Raw genomic sequence first — 18,462 nt, forward strand, 5'->3', positions numbered from 1 at the left:
GTTTTCCAAGCACCAAACCTGCCAAGGTGGTCTCAATTCTGTGCTTTTATGAAAGATGCTGCTCAGATGTTCCATTTTCCCCTTCCATGCAGGACCTCCAGGAGAAAGTCGAACTGGTAGCCCAGGACCACCAGGTACTCCAGGGCCACGAGGTCCTGCTGGTCACATGGGACCCCCTGGCACACAGGGTCCATCTGGCCCACCAGGGTACTGCGATCCATCCTCCTGCGCTAGTTACGGCATGGGAGGTGAGTAGCCCAGAGTCGGGGCGGTGCTGTTTGCAGAGGCAGGGTGGCATTTTGTAACAGCCAAAGTAAGATGGAGGCTAACGGTGAACTTTGTGCTAAAAAAAACCCTGCTAGCTCCCTAAAAACATGTGTGTCCAGTGCTGCTGTCTTTGGTGAGACTGCAGCATGAAGAGAAGGTGACCCCAATCTAGTGACCAAAGGAAGTCCAGTGTGTAAAATGGATCCTCCACAGTGGTTTTTTTTTTGTCCTGTACGTGTTCGTGTAGTTGTATGAGCCTGCTCCATCTCAACAGTCTGTGTGTTGAACCCCCACCTCCTAACACGTGTGCCAGCAGAATTTTCACATTTGTAGTTTTTCAAATGCGTTGCTCAACTTCCCCGTCCATGTGCCTCTGAATGGCATGAGAGCATGACCTGTACTAAACCCCCAGAGTGTAACCTGACACAGGGATGCACGTGTCCCTCATTAACCAGTGAAGCAATCTGGAGAAAAAGATTCTTTCTACATCTTCTCTGTATCTTACTTTCCCATCTCGTCATAGCACGGAGAGGCCACGGGAGGAAGTTAACACAATTACCAAAAATTATGTCGCCGAACCTTAAAAATTGACATTTATTAGTATATCACAAGTTACTACAAATGGTACACATAAGGCATATTTGTTCGATGTTTATGGTTTAATCTGCCCGTGAGCTGATTTGTATGTTTTACTTACCTGAATGTTTTTGTTGTCGTCTCTTCCTGTCCTTTTCTCCTCACTTCCCCTCCCTGTTGTTTATTTCCTGTTTTAAGGCCCATTCCCTTACAATGGCTACCAATCCAGAAGGTGAAAGGCTCATTCTGGTTCAGGTCTCCTTTGGCTGAAGGTCAGAGATGGATGCTGAACTGCTCTGTGCTTTCCATCAACGATATTGACTACCACTAATGAACTTACTAGCTGCTGTACGCGCACTTAGCTTCCTTGCACTGCTAAAATTATTGCCTGACCCATTTTTACCTGTTCATCATGTATTCTAGACCATAATTGGAATAAGCTAAAGCAGGCACATTGTGCAGTGTATAATAAGCACAGTATTACAACTGGACATTTGACAGATCCTGGTGGTGGTTTCCAACTAACTTGGCTGTCTGTTGGTGGGTTTCCAATTGCTCCAGCTTATTATTTTTGTTAAATGTTTTCACTGTTCCTTTATGTGAATAAAATAAGTGTATTTAAAGATTATATATATAATCACACACATTATATAAAAATGTATCTATAAAATGTCAATTTCCTAATGAGTGCTTTAATTTTCTACTCCCCTTCTCCCATGTTAACCGTATGAATACTCTTGGTGGTGGTGGGTTAAGGTGGATACGGTGAGCCAACTGATCAAGACATCCCAGTAGTGCAGTTGCCACATAACTCCTACCAAATCTATGACCCCGAGGACCTTTATGATGGTGAGCAACAGCCGTATGTAGTTCACGGGTCCTACCCCTTGCCATCCCCATACTCCCAGTCCTTACCTCATCTTGCTCAACCAGAGTTTACTCCTGTTCGAGAAGAGATGGAAGCTGTTGAATTGAGGTCCCCAGGAATCAGTCGCTTCACAAGGAGGATAGCCAAAAGGAGTGTCAAGACTGCAGTACGCGAAAGGGCAAATGGAAAGAACCCCTCTCAATGAACTTCAAAAAAAGGGAAATATTTTACATGCATCTGTGTTTTGACTTTTGTCCAGGTGCCTAACCTGTCACTGAAGATGTTTACAAGCTTTTATATTAAAGGAGGGAAAAAAATGTACATGACCAGTTGACACAACAAATAATGCTAATTATCTTGCATGCCAGAAACTTAGTATGTTAGTGGGTTGGTGCTAGATGATAATGAAAGATCACTTGTAGATCTTTCTCTGGAGTACTGTTCCCTGCACTACTCAAACTGTATCTGTAAAACCACACCAGGCTAGCTGGTGTACGTAGAACCATTCTGAAAAGTTAATGGTTTCATAATCCATGTTTTTCCAGCTGATTATGTTCTGTTAGTGTTGGATGAATTGCTTTACTAGCAGAGTAACCCTACTAAATTCACCGGAGAACAATGCATAATCATGTTTCCTTGCACCCAGCTGTTACCTTTGCAAAGAAATCTTATTTTAACAGAATATTTTTTTAACCCATGTTCTATAAATACACAAGACTTCTCTGTGGGAGCACACTGATAATTTATTGTGAACCTCTTTCATTTCTGTTTTGTATGCAAATTAAAGTGGCAAGCTTTTATACATTAACTGTGTACTTGAGTGATTTCTAACTTTGAAGAATTGTATAGGTCTTTGGGGAACAGAAAGTTAAAGAGAAGAAAATACATTTTCTGTTAAAGGATACAGGCACTTAGTATAAACACTATTTAGCCTGATTTTTTAAATTACATATGAACAAGTGTAGACAGTAACTATGAGATGAGTTGCTTGTACTAGCTCTGGGTGTGAGAGTTTGTATATTGATGTGCCAAAGTCAAAAGACTGGCAGGGATAGTCGCAAAGGCAACTTGGATCAGTTAACGACGAGAGGAAGGAAAAACCCCAATGCAGCCACTCAAGGAACTTAAAGAAATTTGTGATGTTAAACCAGGTAAATTATAAAATGACTCAGCTTTGAACGGCACTATAAAGAGTAAACATCAAAGCAGGATTTAAAGCAGAAGCTCAAAAATGCTCATTGAAGCTGAAGTTATAGATTTGGATTGCTTTTAATCGAGCCCTATAAAGACACAGAGGGAGGATGGCCTATTGATCCCAGGACTGTGCTCCCTCTTGCCCCTGTCTGGGTTTGGTCTATTCATGCCCCAAAAGGAAAGACCTATCATTCTTTATTTCTGTACCCTGCCAGACACTGATAGCTCACTGGAGAGAAGACAAACTTGTACCTTTACTGTGTAATTGCAATTCCTCTGGCCTGGCATTCAGCCTTATCGCTAACACAACCCATTCATACACCTTGCTAACACCCACAGCTGCGTGCGTGTGTATCCCAGGGGAAGGTCTCACTGGGTGGCTGGTGTAACTTTCTAGGCTGTGTTTCTCACCCCTAACTCCCACCACTTCCTTGGAGTCACGTGAGAAAAGCTGATGGAATCATGAAGGTCACTTCCTTACCTGGACTTGAATTTAAAGTAGAAGCAGCATGTAACTTACAGAGTTTATCTTTAAGCAGCTTAATGCCAGTTTATGGAATCCTGAAGCACCAGGTGAGCGTGGCTACACATACACATACTTATCACAGCCTGGCACTCACAGCTGACCACCAGAGATTACTATGATTACATACAAGCCATGGGCACATCATGTTATTAGTTTAGTTGCTTGCACTGGGCTGTGAGCATCCATATTAACTTGCTCCAAATGTGAACTCTCTCTGCCCCCTTCCTGGCTGGCACTCTCCCATCCCCATGTTGCACTGACACCTTCTAGAGTCTTTCCTGTGATGTGCCAGGTCCTGTGGAAGTGATGCTGAGGTCACAGATGGAAAATCAGTGTTCAGGCAATTCTGCCTGTGTTGTCTCAGAAAGACTTTGAGCCTCACATTACAATTCAGAATTAATTTGCACCTCAGATTGAACTTGCACCACATACTTGCTGTCAAGCAACACTATATCCAAATCTCAAATTCCTGTAGGACTAGCAGTGATAGGGCAAAACCAGGGATGGTGGGAAGGCACTGTGGACTTAGCCAGACGCTTTAAAATAAGGCAATAAAGCAATATTTTCCCTATATCTGGAATGAACAGTAACAGCCTAACCACATCTCCGAGGGTGACTGCGCTGTGTGGTTGGTGTCACCTACACCACACTCCTCCAACCTGGGGAGCAGCACCTCGCCCTTTTGCCCCTGGGGAATCCAGGTGGCCCTGGCCTGTGGGTGCCCAGCTATGGGACATGCACCCAACTTATCGCCAATGCAGCTGCCTTCCCCCTCCAGCCACACAGGACATACTTGCATTGAATCAAACAAACCAAGAGATTACTTGGGGGTAATAGAGGAGGCATACTCCTTGTAATGTTATAACCTAACTATATACCACGCACGAACTTTAACTGCACAAGTTAATTTGCTTTAACATTACAAAATTTACTGGCACTTGACTAACCAGAATGCTCCATGGATCACTGGTCATATGTTCACTTACTGGGTAAACCTCGGTAATAAAAAAAACCTGGTAGGCACTACGAAGTCACAAAAATATTATTCAGGATTTGCACATTCGCCAAAGAAAGTAAGACACAGATACATATGGTCAACATTCTCTCCGGCATTCAGTCTGAATAATCAGGAGTGTCTCATATTTTTCCACACTGCCTAAGAAAGTGAAGTTCCTGATTGCAAAGCACTTAGCACATGATGAACAGCTGATGCCACCCAGATCTCACCAATAAAGTATATGTACTAGGTCCCTACACAATAAAGAGGGTTTACTTTATCCTACTGCTTTTAAAAATACTTTTACTAGTTAATTAAACGTGGTTACTGACTTGGAAATGAAATCTGCATGTTCACTGGATAGGAACATTCCCCAGGATAAGCTCATCTGGAAGCCAAGTAAATGCCCAATACAGAATCATTATTTCATATAATGAAATACAATTATAAATAAATGTTTTTCTTCCTGTATGACACTTGCATAAAACGGATACAGAAAACACCAGTTTTCCTCACCAAACATCTCTCCATCTGATCTGCCTTTCTTGTCTGTTATTTCCATATGCTGTTTAACAAAAACTACACTGGGCAGTTAACAGAGCTACTCCTATAGAGAGACAGCCACTTCAGAAAATACACTATGCAGCCCCAAAGGGATGGGTGTGTTCACGAACAGCACGGCAAGCCCAAAGTGTGCTAGCTGTGCATAGGTGTTCCACTTGGTGGACAGAAAGTCATGGACATCAACTCTCCTATTGACTGACAGCTGACTGAACATGAGCCAGCAGTGTGCCCAGGTGGCCAAGAAGGCCAGTGGCATCTTGGCTTGTATCAGAAACCGTGTGACCAGCAGATCCAGGGAGGTTATTCTCCTGTACTCGGCCCTGGTGAGACCGCACCTTGAATACTGTGTTCAGTTCTGGGCCCCTCGCTACAAGAAGGACATTGAGGCTCTGGAGCAAGTCCAGAGAAGAGCAACAAAGCTGGTGAAGGGGCTGGAGAATGTGTCTTACAAGGAGAGGCTGAGAGAGCTGGGGTTGTTTACCCTTGAGAAGAGAAGGAGGTTGTGGAGAAGAGGGAACTGACCTCTTCTCCCAGGTGACAGAGGCAGGACAAGATGGAACGGCCTTAAGCTCTGCCAGGGGAGGTTCAGGCTAGACATCAGAAAATTATTTTTCACAGAAAGGGACACTGGGCACTGGAACAGGCTGCCCAGGCAGGTGGTTGAGTCACCTTCCCTGGAGGTGTTTAAGGTACGCGTGGATGAGGTGCTGAGGGGCATAGTTTAGTGGTTGATAAGAATGGTTGGAGTCGATCCAGTAGGTCCTTTCCAACCTAGTGATTCTGTCAAGTAGTATTTGGGACATACTTAATACTATTCAGCATCTAGAAAGAAGAGGAGAGTCAATCTTGATGTCGTCATTGAGCACACTTAAGTTTTAAATGCAGAGCAGATAAGTAAGAGTCTGAAACCCAATAAGATTATTAAAAAAAGGTAGTTCCCATTCTGTTCATTACTTGCCTACATACCTTATGCTGTTCCTGGAGCTGTATCTTTCCCACCAATGCAGTCTGCTGTTCAGATGCAATCCAGTAGATAGTACCACCACTGAAATTCTTGCTGTTCTTGCTGCTCTGCAGTATTACAGCAACATGTTCTGCTGGAACTGAAACATCACTCTTCCAACATCAGACACACTGTAAAATGCTGCAATCCTCCTCCCTTTAGCAAACAGGCCCTCTGTAAGCATGAACTCCTTTCCCTTTGGCTTCATTTTTGGTGTTTCAAGCACACTGTATGACATTCCCTATCAAAGGGATGATCAAAGCTTCAGGATGAAAAATGATGGTTGGTGACCAAATAATTCTTTGCTCACAACGAACAGGTAGAACTATGGGCAAAGTATACTGTGCATAAACACTCTTTCTAGAAGGCTGCTGAAGACTGCGAGATAAACTTCCAGAGGACATAAAAATTACCATCACAAAGCTCAGCACCTCCTCACTCCTCCAAGATGCCTCTTTCCATACACTTCTTTCATTTCTACCAGGACTACAGTATCCATGCACAAATATCTGCTATATGCACTGCTTCCTTTGCAGAGCTGTGTTTTTCTAATGTAATCTGGCTCTGGAATAAATCTGATTTTGCTTCCACCACCACAGTAACTCCAGTGGGTTTCTTTACCTAAATAGATAAGGAAACTGCAGGCCTGCACAGATGTGCATTCAGCAAAATCCCTCCATGAATTTCCTATAGTAAAGACATGTTGCATCCTAGAAAAGGCTTTCAAAAGAACCATGTGATATATTACAGAAGTAATGAACAGCTCAAGTCACTGTTTTGGTTTGTTTTTTTTTTCCACACCCCTCAAAGATAGAGCAAGTTCTACATGAACAATTCCCTTTTTTTGGACTAAGACTGGCATCCTCTCATTCATTGAGTTGTTTAAGGATGGATAACCTCTTCCACCAGAAAAGCAAATCAGATTATTTACTGACAGTGTGCCATTCGTGGGAGCTCTGTGACCATCATTCACTACTCTTACTGGGTGGAATTCAAGTTCTGCCACTTTTAGAGCAAGTTACTTATTTTGGTGAACAATATACTAGTTCCATGAGATGTAAATATTCATAAAACATTTATCAATTCTTTAATAACAGTATTAAAACAAATGGAATTAATAAATACCAGCTCATACAACACAGAGTACAGGTGGTATTAACAACATAATCTCTATTCTTAGCTGTTTCAGATACAATAATTTTTTTGATCTTCCAAATCAAATTTGCTAACACCTGTCCAAACCATTCAGCACAGAAGGGTTGACCGAGATGCACAGATTCTTCCAAGTTTGAAATTTTTTATTTCCAAGGAGAAGAGATGTTCCTGGTGGCAGTTTTTCTTCTTTGGCAGTTATTACTTCCTTCGAAAATCTTTAGGTCTGGGAGAGGAAAAAAGGTAAATAAATATTAAGGAAATAAATGGAAACTACAGTGGCTTTGCTTTAAGGATGCAATAACAGCCATAACTATTTTTATTTGCTCGTTCTGGTGCTTGAGGTTTTGTTGTGATGAATATTTGCTGGATTACATCAAAAACACAAAACAATTCAAAGCAGTTTACTAAGGCCTCTAAGAATTTACAGACATCGGGACTACCTGGTCCAAGTATTTCTTACAAGCCCACCTACACTGAGCAAAACAAGAGTATCTTTAACTGAATTGTCTCAGCATGACTTTAAACATCAGTAACAACTTGTCTCCACTTTTAAAAACCTGAATACTCCATGCATAAGATGGCAAGTTTTAAGTTAACAGCATAGTTCACCACAACTCTAACTACAAGAATTAAACCCGATGATTTAAGGAAACATCTACTTTAAATCTTAAAGGTTCTGTAATCACTTCTGCTTGGATGACAATGTGGAAAGCATTCAGACACCAGGCTGCTGTTTCTAATAGTCTGCAATTTCCTATTCAAGCATGTGTCACTCACTCTGCGTGCCACACATCCACACTGTCCCTGAATCTATAAGGCACGGGGTCAGACTAGATCATAGTTTTCAGAGCAATGTTGAGGGCTGGCTGCAAGTCTACATTCCTAAGGGATCCTGTGTGCACAGCACAAATGGGCTGCTCTTCACAGCACACTGCGCCCATACGCAAACACAATATACCCTGTTGCAAATACAGCAGCCCTTTACTCCTGATTCTTCTGATTGCTTCTTTCATCTACAAATTGAAACAGGTAACTTGAACTGTGTCTCCCTAGAACTGAACAAGAGATGTAATAACAAAGATTTTGTAGACATGTAATGGGATACTGGCTGAGTAGATTTGCTGTGAAGTGGAATGAAAACAGTCTGGAATACAGGAAGAGCTGCAACCTACACTAGTAAACCAAGTTAAATTTATAATGGTGGTAAATGTTATCATTAATTTTGTTCATGAATGCAGATTAAAAGCAGAGAGAAGTGGAAGCAGGCAGCTTACCTCACAGACTGGTAGTTGAGATGGCTGCAGAGATGCCATAAAGAAATCTAATATTTAATTAGTCATTAAAATCCTATGTTGCAGATCTAGCATTTTTCAAATAATAGCACTGCAAAGTGCAGTCATTCAAGCAATTCTTGTACAAGCCTCTAGAATCTTATGTAAAAGCTCTGCTGGAATTCAGGCTGTGCTATTTCAAGTGTATCATATTAAATTTGATGATTATATAAATTTTAAAGATCAACCATAAAGACAAGCTAGTGTTTATGCTGTAATTAATCTCAAAGCGTCTTTGTCTTCCATTTAAATGGCATATTCTGTATTAACATTTGGACTTGTATCTTTTGTGCATGAAAGAACTACTGTAAGCACCATACCCATTGTATTCATACTTGCTCAATGTTGGACTTGACCATACTCAACATTTGTCAGTTAATATGCACTAGAGAATCAAGTCATGTTTCCTCAAATCCTGGATTTTAGTCTTCAGAAATATTCTAAATTTTGTTATTCAGATCTCAGCCCTGCATATCAGAGTACAGATTTCATTATACCACCCTGTTTTTTGTATGCTAGGAGAGTAGGATTTTGAAAAATTCTGAGTAGTGACTTGAGAGCTGTTTTATCACTGGATCCATCCTAGACAGGTGGACCAGTGCTGAAGGATTTCAGAGATGCAGTATGGAAAATAAATCATTGTCTTGTAGCTTGTAGTTTTACTCTTTTTTTATAGGCTGATTCAACCACTTCCACAATGCTCAGAGTATTTTGCCTTTTTCTTTGAACAGGACATTACAACCACAATCTAGGGTTACACTGGAGTACTGTAGAGCAAGAGATCTCACAGTACTTTGTTCCTGGGGGAAATCCAATTTTAATTTTTTTTTTCTTGATAGTAATCAGTATTTCAACTGTAATGCTTGTTGTCCTAAAGTTAAATGCATAAAACAATGGACTCTTAGTTTGCAGTCTTATAAAGTTAATGAAGCTTAAAGGCAGGATTTTCTACACCGAGACACTTGTGTGAACAAATATAAAAGTTTTTAAAGCCTTTTCTAATGTCACAGGGGGGTTTTATGCCTACTAGTACTTGGCTTTTAAAGGCCACAATCTCTGCCTTTAAAGAGTCTTTGGCACTGGGAAAGCTAAGCCTTGAAAAACACCGCCTTTGGCAACGGTGTGATAAATATTTTGTCAGATGAAGAATATGAACCCACAAAAACGTTGTCTACTCAGCGAGAATTATGAACCACTTGAGAACACCAATGCATAATTGCTCATTGAAAAATCCATGCAAGAGCGTTCTTGTCAATAGAACACTTTTGCCCTCCTTCAGCAAAGCATTGAGATTAAGCCTTTGGAACAAAGCAAATTATATTTCCTAGAAGAGATGGTTCAGAAATTCACCCAAAGGCAACACTTCACACGGCTTCTTCCCTCTCTCTCTTTCTCTCTCTCTCTCTCTTTCTTCTGAAAAAGTAACATTCTTGGGAAAATATTTTGCTGTACATTGGTAGCAGGCTTCTGAGACAAGTGGGACACAATGTGGGAACTAGCATCTCTGAAATCAATGGTGAAAGGCAAAGTACTACAGGTTCAGTGAAAATATGCATGTCTGTGCAGCAGATGTCTGCCACCAAAACAAGTAAAAACGCATTTGTCCCACTAACATTATACACTGCACATAAAAAGCAATAAGATGGAGTCCAGTGAATTCTAGGCAAAATAGTCAGCAAATTAAATTAACACCCTATTACACCATTCTTCTCAGTGCTTCTCTCTTAACAAATAGTTTACTATTGAGTAAAAGAAACTGAAGAGCTGATCCTAAGCTCTGATTACAGATCTTAAATTTCTCAAATTCTTCCAGCTTTTCTGCATACTCAGAAATACCACAAGGTAATATTGGATGTTGGATACAGTTGTATGTAAAATTCTGATAAACTGCAGTCACTGAACCTTACAAAAATAGACCTGCAACTCTGTGCAGTTTACAGGATCAGTTTTTGCTACGGAAAACAAGTTTTTTTAGTGGTCCCCACTGTAACTGCTAGTGCTTTCTTCCTCCCAAAACCTGCAGAATTAAGATATTTCACATAAACTCTGTGTTTTAACACAGATACCAGTTCTACACTCTTGAACAGTGAAGAAATTAAATGGAACAAGAGTTTTCCCATTTACAGGGAAATCTGCTCTGCACTCCACAAAAGAAGACCAAGGTCAAGCTAAGCCCTAGTACATAGCTTAAGATTTTCTCTAAAGGCACACTAGATGTAGTTCAGACTTTTTCATAATCTTGATTTCTCTCACACTCCTGTAACTGAGTATACCTCTCTCTAAACCAACATCCTACACAAAGCTGCTCTACTCATATGTCAATTTTTTAAACAGCCTTGACTTTGCCTTTATTTTGAAAAGAATTGTTATTCTTATCTTTTGATCAATGACAGGTGTTAATGGCAATCATTCCAGCCTACAACATACAAAGAAACAGTTAAGTATTAGGAATGAATGTGCAGTTATTTAAAAAAAACAACAAACAACCACCCATCATATCTAAAACTAAAGTCCCATTATAAGATAAGCCAAATGCCTCTTCAAAATACCAAAATCACAGCTACAGTTTGTGTCTTTTTAGCCTACACCATAACTTGCACATCAGAGAAGCTTCATCACTGACAGCAGTAATACTACTGCTGTAGATGCTATATTAGAAATCATACAGCTAAAAATACTATGGTCCTGTGACACAGTATGATTCTGTAGGAAGCAGAATAAAATCTTGTCTAGTATCTACTCAGGAAACAAGTTTTTCGGAGTACTGGGGCAGGTTGCTCAGGGCAGCAGCGGACAGCGTCCATCCTTAGATATATTCAAAAGCCACTTGAACAGTCTTGGGCAACCAGCTCCCGGTGGCCCTGCTTGAGCAGAGGGGTGGGACCAGATGACGTCCAGGGCTCCCTTCCAACCTCAGACATTCTGTGAAATATTGAATTTGGTCTGTGGTATAGTACAACAATGAAGTTAGAACTGCTTTTCAGACAAAACTGTAGATGTGTGAATTCTGCACATACACCGAAGACAGAACTTACAATGGGAAGCATTAGCCTAAGGAGGTTAAGTCTCTTCAAGTCAGTGAAGAAAGGCAAGGCTTTCCCGTAGCACCTTAAGTAAAGATCCATTTTATTTATTCCAAACAGAGCTTAAACCATCTGTGCTAAAGTAGCACTCAAATTTGGTCATCATGTATCTTAGCAGAAGAGTAACTTAAGCAGCTTCCCTAAAAACCCCCATCAACTCCAACATACACCAGTTTGTGCAGCTGCATAAAACAAAATTATCTTTTATATTATTATTCCATTGCTAGACAAGCAAAAAGGCAGGAAAAGTGATGGATGATACTTAAAAACAGTCTTTTGCCAAAAGAAATATTCATGAAGCTATGACCTCAGCCTCTGAATATCTCAGATGGCAAACTCAAACTAACGTACGAAAAGACTGACTTGCATAGTTGCAACTATGTTGGGAACCCCCACATAATATTCAACATTATTTTTCAATATGCTGTGAAATGTGCTCTTCCTAAGGCATTTTTCCTGTCAAAGTGGACAGAACAGAGACCCTTTCCAAAAGTTAAGTGTGTTCAACTGTCAACCCCTGGAGTGAGCATTCATTTCCATCAGATCTGAACAGACTTGCCACACAGCTCCATCTTTATTAAATTCTTGTCAGCACATTCCAGTAAAGATGTTTCCCTTTGCCTAGCAATGTTTTGTGGAGGTAAAACAGTCTCAGAAAAAATAAGGGGGCTGTTATTCTGCCTTAGTTCTAGGTGACTGAGAGAACTTCTAATACAGTCCTTACAGCAGACAGATGAAAAATAGCATTACTTACCTCAAGGCAAAAATAAGGTTAAGACTCTAGAGTAATACGCGACATTGTCTATTTTATATGTAAAGAAGATACTTTACAATCCTTTAAAGCATTTTGATTCCTTTAAAAAATATTTTTTCTTAATTTTTAATAATTCAGAATACCTTCTCAAAACATTTTAATCTAAATATTCTGCTTCTGAGAACGTCTAAATGCACAGAGATTCACTATAACAATATAATTTATAATAGATATTGCTCTTCCTTCTTCCTCCAAAAGAAGTTACACACTTGCCTGATTTTTCAGCCACATGCTGCTCATAAAACATCATTTGATAACACAACCTTATCTTCTCTCAAGCTCAAAAAACCTGCATATCCATTTATCCATGAACAATCTCTACTCAAGACTATTTTTGTTGTTATGTTGTATTTTCTGAGGTATTTCAAAAGAAACTGTATAGAGTCTAATTTCTTGGAGTTACTACAGTTATCTGGGTGCTTGTAAGCCTTCATGATTGCTAACTAATGGTTTCAAAGCTGCCTTGGCTAAGGCGCAAGGCTGTCAGTGCTGCAGAAGTGACCTGTCAATACCTGTTCTTGACTCAGCAATGCGCACCTGGTCTAGAAGCTTTGAAGATCTCAAACTGCGTTTTCTCTCTTCTCCTGCAGGCAATTTATCTCACCATTAGAGAACGTGACCAATAGTCACATTCCCTATACTTTCTGCTATCACACTAGCAATGACAGTGAGTGTTCAGAAAGGGTTTAACCCAGCATAAGCACTGTAAAAGGTCATTGCCTTAAGGCTAATTAATGCTGCCCACTAATAAACTGACAAAACTTGAAAGCAGTGGTGCAAGAGCAAAGAATTTTAAGATTTCACCTCCCCCCCACCCCCCGCCTTTTTCTTTTCCCCTGTTTCCTGCAGAAAAGCAGAGTTCTCCAAACAGCCAAATGAGTCTTCAGGATGACTGTGTAGTTTTACAGAAGTCCTCCCTGGTTCTCCTACAAATTTCAAAAATTCCAAATAAAAACAGGGATAAAATCAATCCTAACTTGGCTGAAAAACTAAACCACAACGAGACAGACTTTAAGTAGTTCTAAAGTCCTTCTAAATTATCCCGATTTGTTAAGTAGTTAACCAATGATACCACCTGGATCATAAATGTATCTTTTAGAACAGTTTATAAACAACACTGTTCCTAACAGAAGACAACAGATAGCGGAAGACTGATTACTGGAAAGATCTTGAGGACTGATAACACCACTGTTTCCAGCCCTCAGCCAGCCTATGATACAGTTACCGTGACGTAGCAGGTACAGTAGATCTATAGTGCTGCAATGCTCTTCTTTATATTTACAGAAGTTGTAATCACAGGAATGTGGAAGTATTGCTAACCAATGACAGTTAGCTGCTTACACGGGATAATTCTATGGCTCATCTTTAATGTCCACTTACTAGTGACAACAGGTGTTTTTTAGCCTTTTCTTATAAAAAAAGTTCCAAATAATTTCTTTTTTTTCTGTATAAAACTGTTACACAATACATACAGTGTGAAATTTGTGGTGTGCCTGGCATACTTTAAGGTTAACTTATGAATACAACTATAAAATTTTGAGTATCTTAATCACAGAATCATTAAACAGCTTGGGTCAGAGGGACCTTAAAGCCCACCCAGTTCCAACCCTAGTGCCATGCGCAGGGACACCTCCCACCAGACCAGGCTGTCCAAGGCCCCATTCAACCTGTCTTGTGAACACTTCTGGGGATGGGGCATCCACAACTTGTGACAACCTGGGCAACCTGCTCCAGTGCCTTATCATCCTCATTGTGAAGAATTCCTTCCTAATGTCTAATCTGTATCGGCCCCCTTCCAATTTAAAGCCATTCCTCCTCGTCCCATCACTACACGCCCTTGTAAAAAGTCCCTCCCTAGCTTTCTTGTACGCCCCCTTCAGGTACTGGAAAGCTGCTATAAGATCTCCCTGGAGCCTTCTCTTCTTCAGGCTCAACAATCACATCTCTCTCAGCCTGTCCTTATAGCAGAGGTGCTCCAGCCCTCTGATCAACTTTGTGGCCCTACTGATGTACCTACTGTCCCAGGGTACCTCTATACCTCTGGTAAAATAACCAGTGAAATAGCTAATGATATTTAACATGCTATTATGTTATATAATATATAATATATATATATAATATATATATATATATATATATAATATATATATATAAAATATATAATATATAATATATAATAACTACTTTGGCCTATGCTATACCAGGAACTTCTTGCTCTGCAAAAGAACTGTTTCCAAATTGGTGTAGTGTTCATGCAGACTATCATGTTGACTGAAAAGCATTTCTACAAGTATAACTTATTTCACTTGGAGAATGAACTACAGTAATGTAAACTGCATTTAATAACAAAACAGAGGTGGCTTTACCAATACTGTTATGCCAGTACAGCTATAAAGACTAACCCTTTCCTGCACACATAAAGCTTAAGATAAAACTTTTGTGGTCCTTGACTGCAGTTTGTTTTTGTAAATAAAACTAGCACTTATTTTAATTTTTAAAAAGTGTCCGTAAACCAAGTTATCTAAACCAACGCTAATATGCATTTAGGTACTCCTAGTGAAATTAAGAATGGCTTATTACTATTTAAAATAAACTAGTTGACAAGCCCAGATTCCCTAAAAATGAATTAAGCAAAACTGAACTAAGCTGTTTAAAAAATTACTGTCAATCACAGATTTTGATCTGGATTATACGAATACTGCCTGTAAAATGATTTAAGTTAAATCAATGCAATGTACATGCGAACTTCATCTTGGCAAGCTGACGCTTTTTACAAATGAAAGGGTTTTCTTGGAAGTGATATATTCTGCTAAAAACTGTAGGACTGTAGAAGGAACAGCACTGTACACTTGGCTTTGTCCAAAGAATTACGTTATTCTTCAAATAAACAGAGAAGTGGGTAAAGGAACAGTGAAATGATTTCAAGACTGACTGAGCACCAAAAGTGAAAAAAGCAAATCTAGTCATTTATAAAAGAACAATTAAAAACTAATCTAATTCTAATTTCATCTGGGCAAGTAGTTCAACTGTATCATACACAACCATTCTCATACTGCTTGTCAAGTCACATTAATTTAGTTTCCATTCTTGTGTATGAGATCAACAGATTTAGGGGAAGGGGAAACTACCTTTGGAACTTTTTTTTGAGAGTGCCTTCAGACAGCTGAAGTAAAACTGCCTAGTTAGCCATTTATTAAACCTCTTGCATTCAAGTCTAGTTTTAGCCACAAAGCAAGCTGCCCCCAGTAAAAGGCAATGGGAATCAGTAGCACTGGTGTGTTTTACGCATGCTAGAGAAAAAAACAGTAATTATTTTTAACAATCTAAACATAAATTTGTTGGACTTTTAAAATGATTACGCTACTGACCCTTCTTGATCAGTATCCAGTTGCTGCCTGTGGTCAAAACCTAATGTAGAGAAAAGCAATTTTCTCCTGAAAGGTCTGTGTGGCCTTTTGCCCACGGGAATTTAGATCCAGACTGAAATGTGAGACTCAGTTACTTTCAAGACTTTCAAGTTAAATTCTACACAAAATCGTAAGATGTTTTTATGCCCTTACTATAAAAATTTATCAATGGTAGTTCCCGGATTTTAATGGGGGTTAATGATCTCCAGTTAGTTACTGGAATTCCTACTGAGAATAAAAGAAGCCACAGAAAATGAACTTCCAGAGGGACCCCTCGAAGAGTACGTTGGAACAGAACTGGGCTGTATTGGCAGGATAGCTTTTTCATGGTTTATAATTTCTGGTTTTAGGAAAAAGTAAGACTGGCTCAAGACTTTCACAGAAGCTTGGGTTGGCTAGCTCTTCTCTGAACACTGATACATGCCAGCCATTCTTTGTCAGAGGTGAGCACTCACGTGTGTGTGTGTGGAGACACTACTTATCCGTAGTACAGGAACACCCCACGTCCCAAGAACCGAACACTAGGACATGAAGCACACAATTCAAACCCCAAAACACCGCAAACACTCTACAACTAAACTAGAACTAAGAAAATGGCCAGAGAATGTTTATTTCAGTTCAGAATTTTTAAGAGCTCATGAATAAACTTGAGATGGTCCCTATAAAAATTGCTCAAGACCTCACCATCTTTGGAGGAAATCTTCAGGTTTTTCTTTCTAAGCTTCTCTATAAAGCTGGAGTAATCATCCCCCAGTTTTTTATTTATTACATCACTGCAGAAGAACAAGCATTTTACAAACTTGGTATTAACTGCAATTTATAATTTTTGTAACACAGCACATGATTGGAAATACCCCAAATACCACTTTTGTGTCCAATATAATGCAAGGTGTCTTGTGGTGTTGATTCCTTGTAAAGTTATGAGGAAATTTACAGACAAAAAAACCTTTATAAAGCAAAGTTGCTAGCACCTTACATTTACAAAATTACTGTCTACAACATTGTTTCAGCCACACATCCAGGATAACTCTGGCTTTTTATTCAGCTTTGTTACTACTACGCCCCAGAAATAATTTGACTAAAAATAGGAACTTACACTAGAAACTGTAGAATTGGGCAAGACAACTACCGCTGCAGTTCTGTCATAAGACAATAAATAGAAAAGGCAACAGTGGCTGAGCCTTTCTGTTTACCAGTACCTACAAATTTGTTTGCTAGGATCATCAGCAGTAGGCTTCAAGTTGCCTGAGGTTGGCAAGGCTGGCTTTAAGAGACACAAAGCTAAGGAGGAACTGGAAGTGGAAGCTGCAATCACTGTATCATTAGTACAGGAAGTGCAAGAGGATTATCAGAGCCATCTGCAGTTCCTAGGTGTCAGACAAGTATGTTTTTCATCACCTACAAACTTTTCTTTCTGAGAATATTGTGATTCTCTGCTTTCAAAGCCACAGAGTGTTGCTGATGAACTACCAAAAACCTGCGTGCCATGCCATGAGGGTGACATGCTGTGTCATTAGTAGGACCCTATCCAGCCTGTGCTGTTCAGCTGAAATAAATAACAGATTCAGGCCAGGTTCTGCAAACCCTGCCTCAAAGCAGGATGGGGGCCAGAAATCAGGCAAGTCATTCAGAAAAAAATAAACATTAAAAAGGTGTTTGGTTTTCTTAAACTAAATTTCCGTGTTTACAATACATCAAGTTTTAAAAATGTCAGAAGTGTTCAAGGACTTTTCCCCCAGACAGACAAGCAAGAGGCAGTCTGGCCTGAGAAGGGTTCCCACTAAGGCTGGCAGGGGAACAGGCACTCAGTATGCACAGCAGCACCAGCCCAAATGCACTCCTGGAAATCAGACGGCTCTGCTTTCTTAAGGGAAACTCTCAGGAATGCATCCATCTAACTGGAACAACACAGTGCTGCTGTTCTATATATTTGGTAACATTCTTATTTAAATATTTCTTCAAAAACAATTTCCTGCATTTAAAACTGTCTAAACCCATATATATACTCAGGCAGTTAAACAACTTTTAAATGATACGTAGCAGGAAAAATTCCACATGATCTGATGTATCCTTGCTTTTACAGAACAGAACTGTTTGCTTAGTCATACATGACTGGTGAATTCTGTGATGATTTCTATTTAAAATTCATTTAAAAGACATACAATCTGAAACTTCAAACACACTTGAAATAATGGTTTCATTCAGAGCGAGAAGCTACAAAAATCAAACTCTGTCAAAGGAATTAGTTTTTCATCTTTCTCCCCTCTAAATGTGTCTGGAGAAGTCATGTATTAACCGTTCCTGCATCTACACTGTTTTCCACCATATGTATTTCAGACCACTCCATCAAGGATTTAAGAGAGAAGCTCTGCACAATTTGTGAAGTCAGTTGGGTCAGGTTAGGCATAAAAGGAAAGAATGCTCAAATAAACTCTCTCACTGGACATAAGCTGACATTTAATTCTCTGCTTTCATAGAACAAGACCCTGCTTGATGCCCGATCATGAACTCTGCTGTGGTGGAAAGAGAGGTGACAGGAAGGCTCTACACTCTGAAAAAACAACTCTTCGCTAGGTTTCCACACTGGACCTGTGCTTTCCTTAAAAACTGTTTCTCTGTTTTAGCATTCCACTTGAATTTTGTATATTTGTCTATGGTGTGTCAGTCTCAAATTACC

General features: G+C 39.7%; 2 protein-coding genes across 7 annotated transcripts in view; one reads left to right on the forward strand and one right to left on the reverse strand.

Moving 5' to 3' along the window:
- The window catches only part of COL14A1 (collagen type XIV alpha 1 chain), a 119,264-nt gene extending 116,707 nt beyond the window's left edge, over nucleotides 1-2,557 (forward strand). For 2 of the 6 annotated variants that reach the window (XM_069854588.1, XM_069854589.1), the window contains exons 47-49: nucleotides 93-248; nucleotides 1,600-1,692; nucleotides 1,777-2,557. In XM_069854588.1, the coding sequence (XP_069710689.1) occupies nucleotides 93-248; nucleotides 1,600-1,692; nucleotides 1,777-1,916 (389 nt within the window). In that variant the 3' untranslated portion in view covers nucleotides 1,917-2,557. Of the gene's footprint in view, nucleotides 1-92; nucleotides 249-1,041 lie in introns of all 6 variants that reach the window. The other 4 variants (XM_069854586.1, XM_069854587.1, XR_011337204.1 and 1 more) reach the window with 3 other exon arrangements.
- A 4,502-nt stretch (nucleotides 2,558-7,059) lies between these two features.
- MRPL13 (mitochondrial ribosomal protein L13) overlaps nucleotides 7,060-18,462 on the reverse strand; it is a 30,033-nt gene continuing 18,630 nt past the window's right edge. The window contains exon 7 of the mRNA XM_069854593.1: nucleotides 7,060-7,373. Within this exon, the coding sequence (XP_069710694.1) occupies nucleotides 7,349-7,373 (25 nt within the window). The 3' untranslated portion in view covers nucleotides 7,060-7,348. The remainder of the gene's footprint in view (nucleotides 7,374-18,462) is intronic.

The sequence above is a fragment of the Phaenicophaeus curvirostris genome, chromosome 3 (assembly GCF_032191515.1).
Source record: "Phaenicophaeus curvirostris isolate KB17595 chromosome 3, BPBGC_Pcur_1.0, whole genome shotgun sequence".
Classification (NCBI taxonomy): Eukaryota; Metazoa; Chordata; class Aves; order Cuculiformes; family Cuculidae; genus Phaenicophaeus; species Phaenicophaeus curvirostris.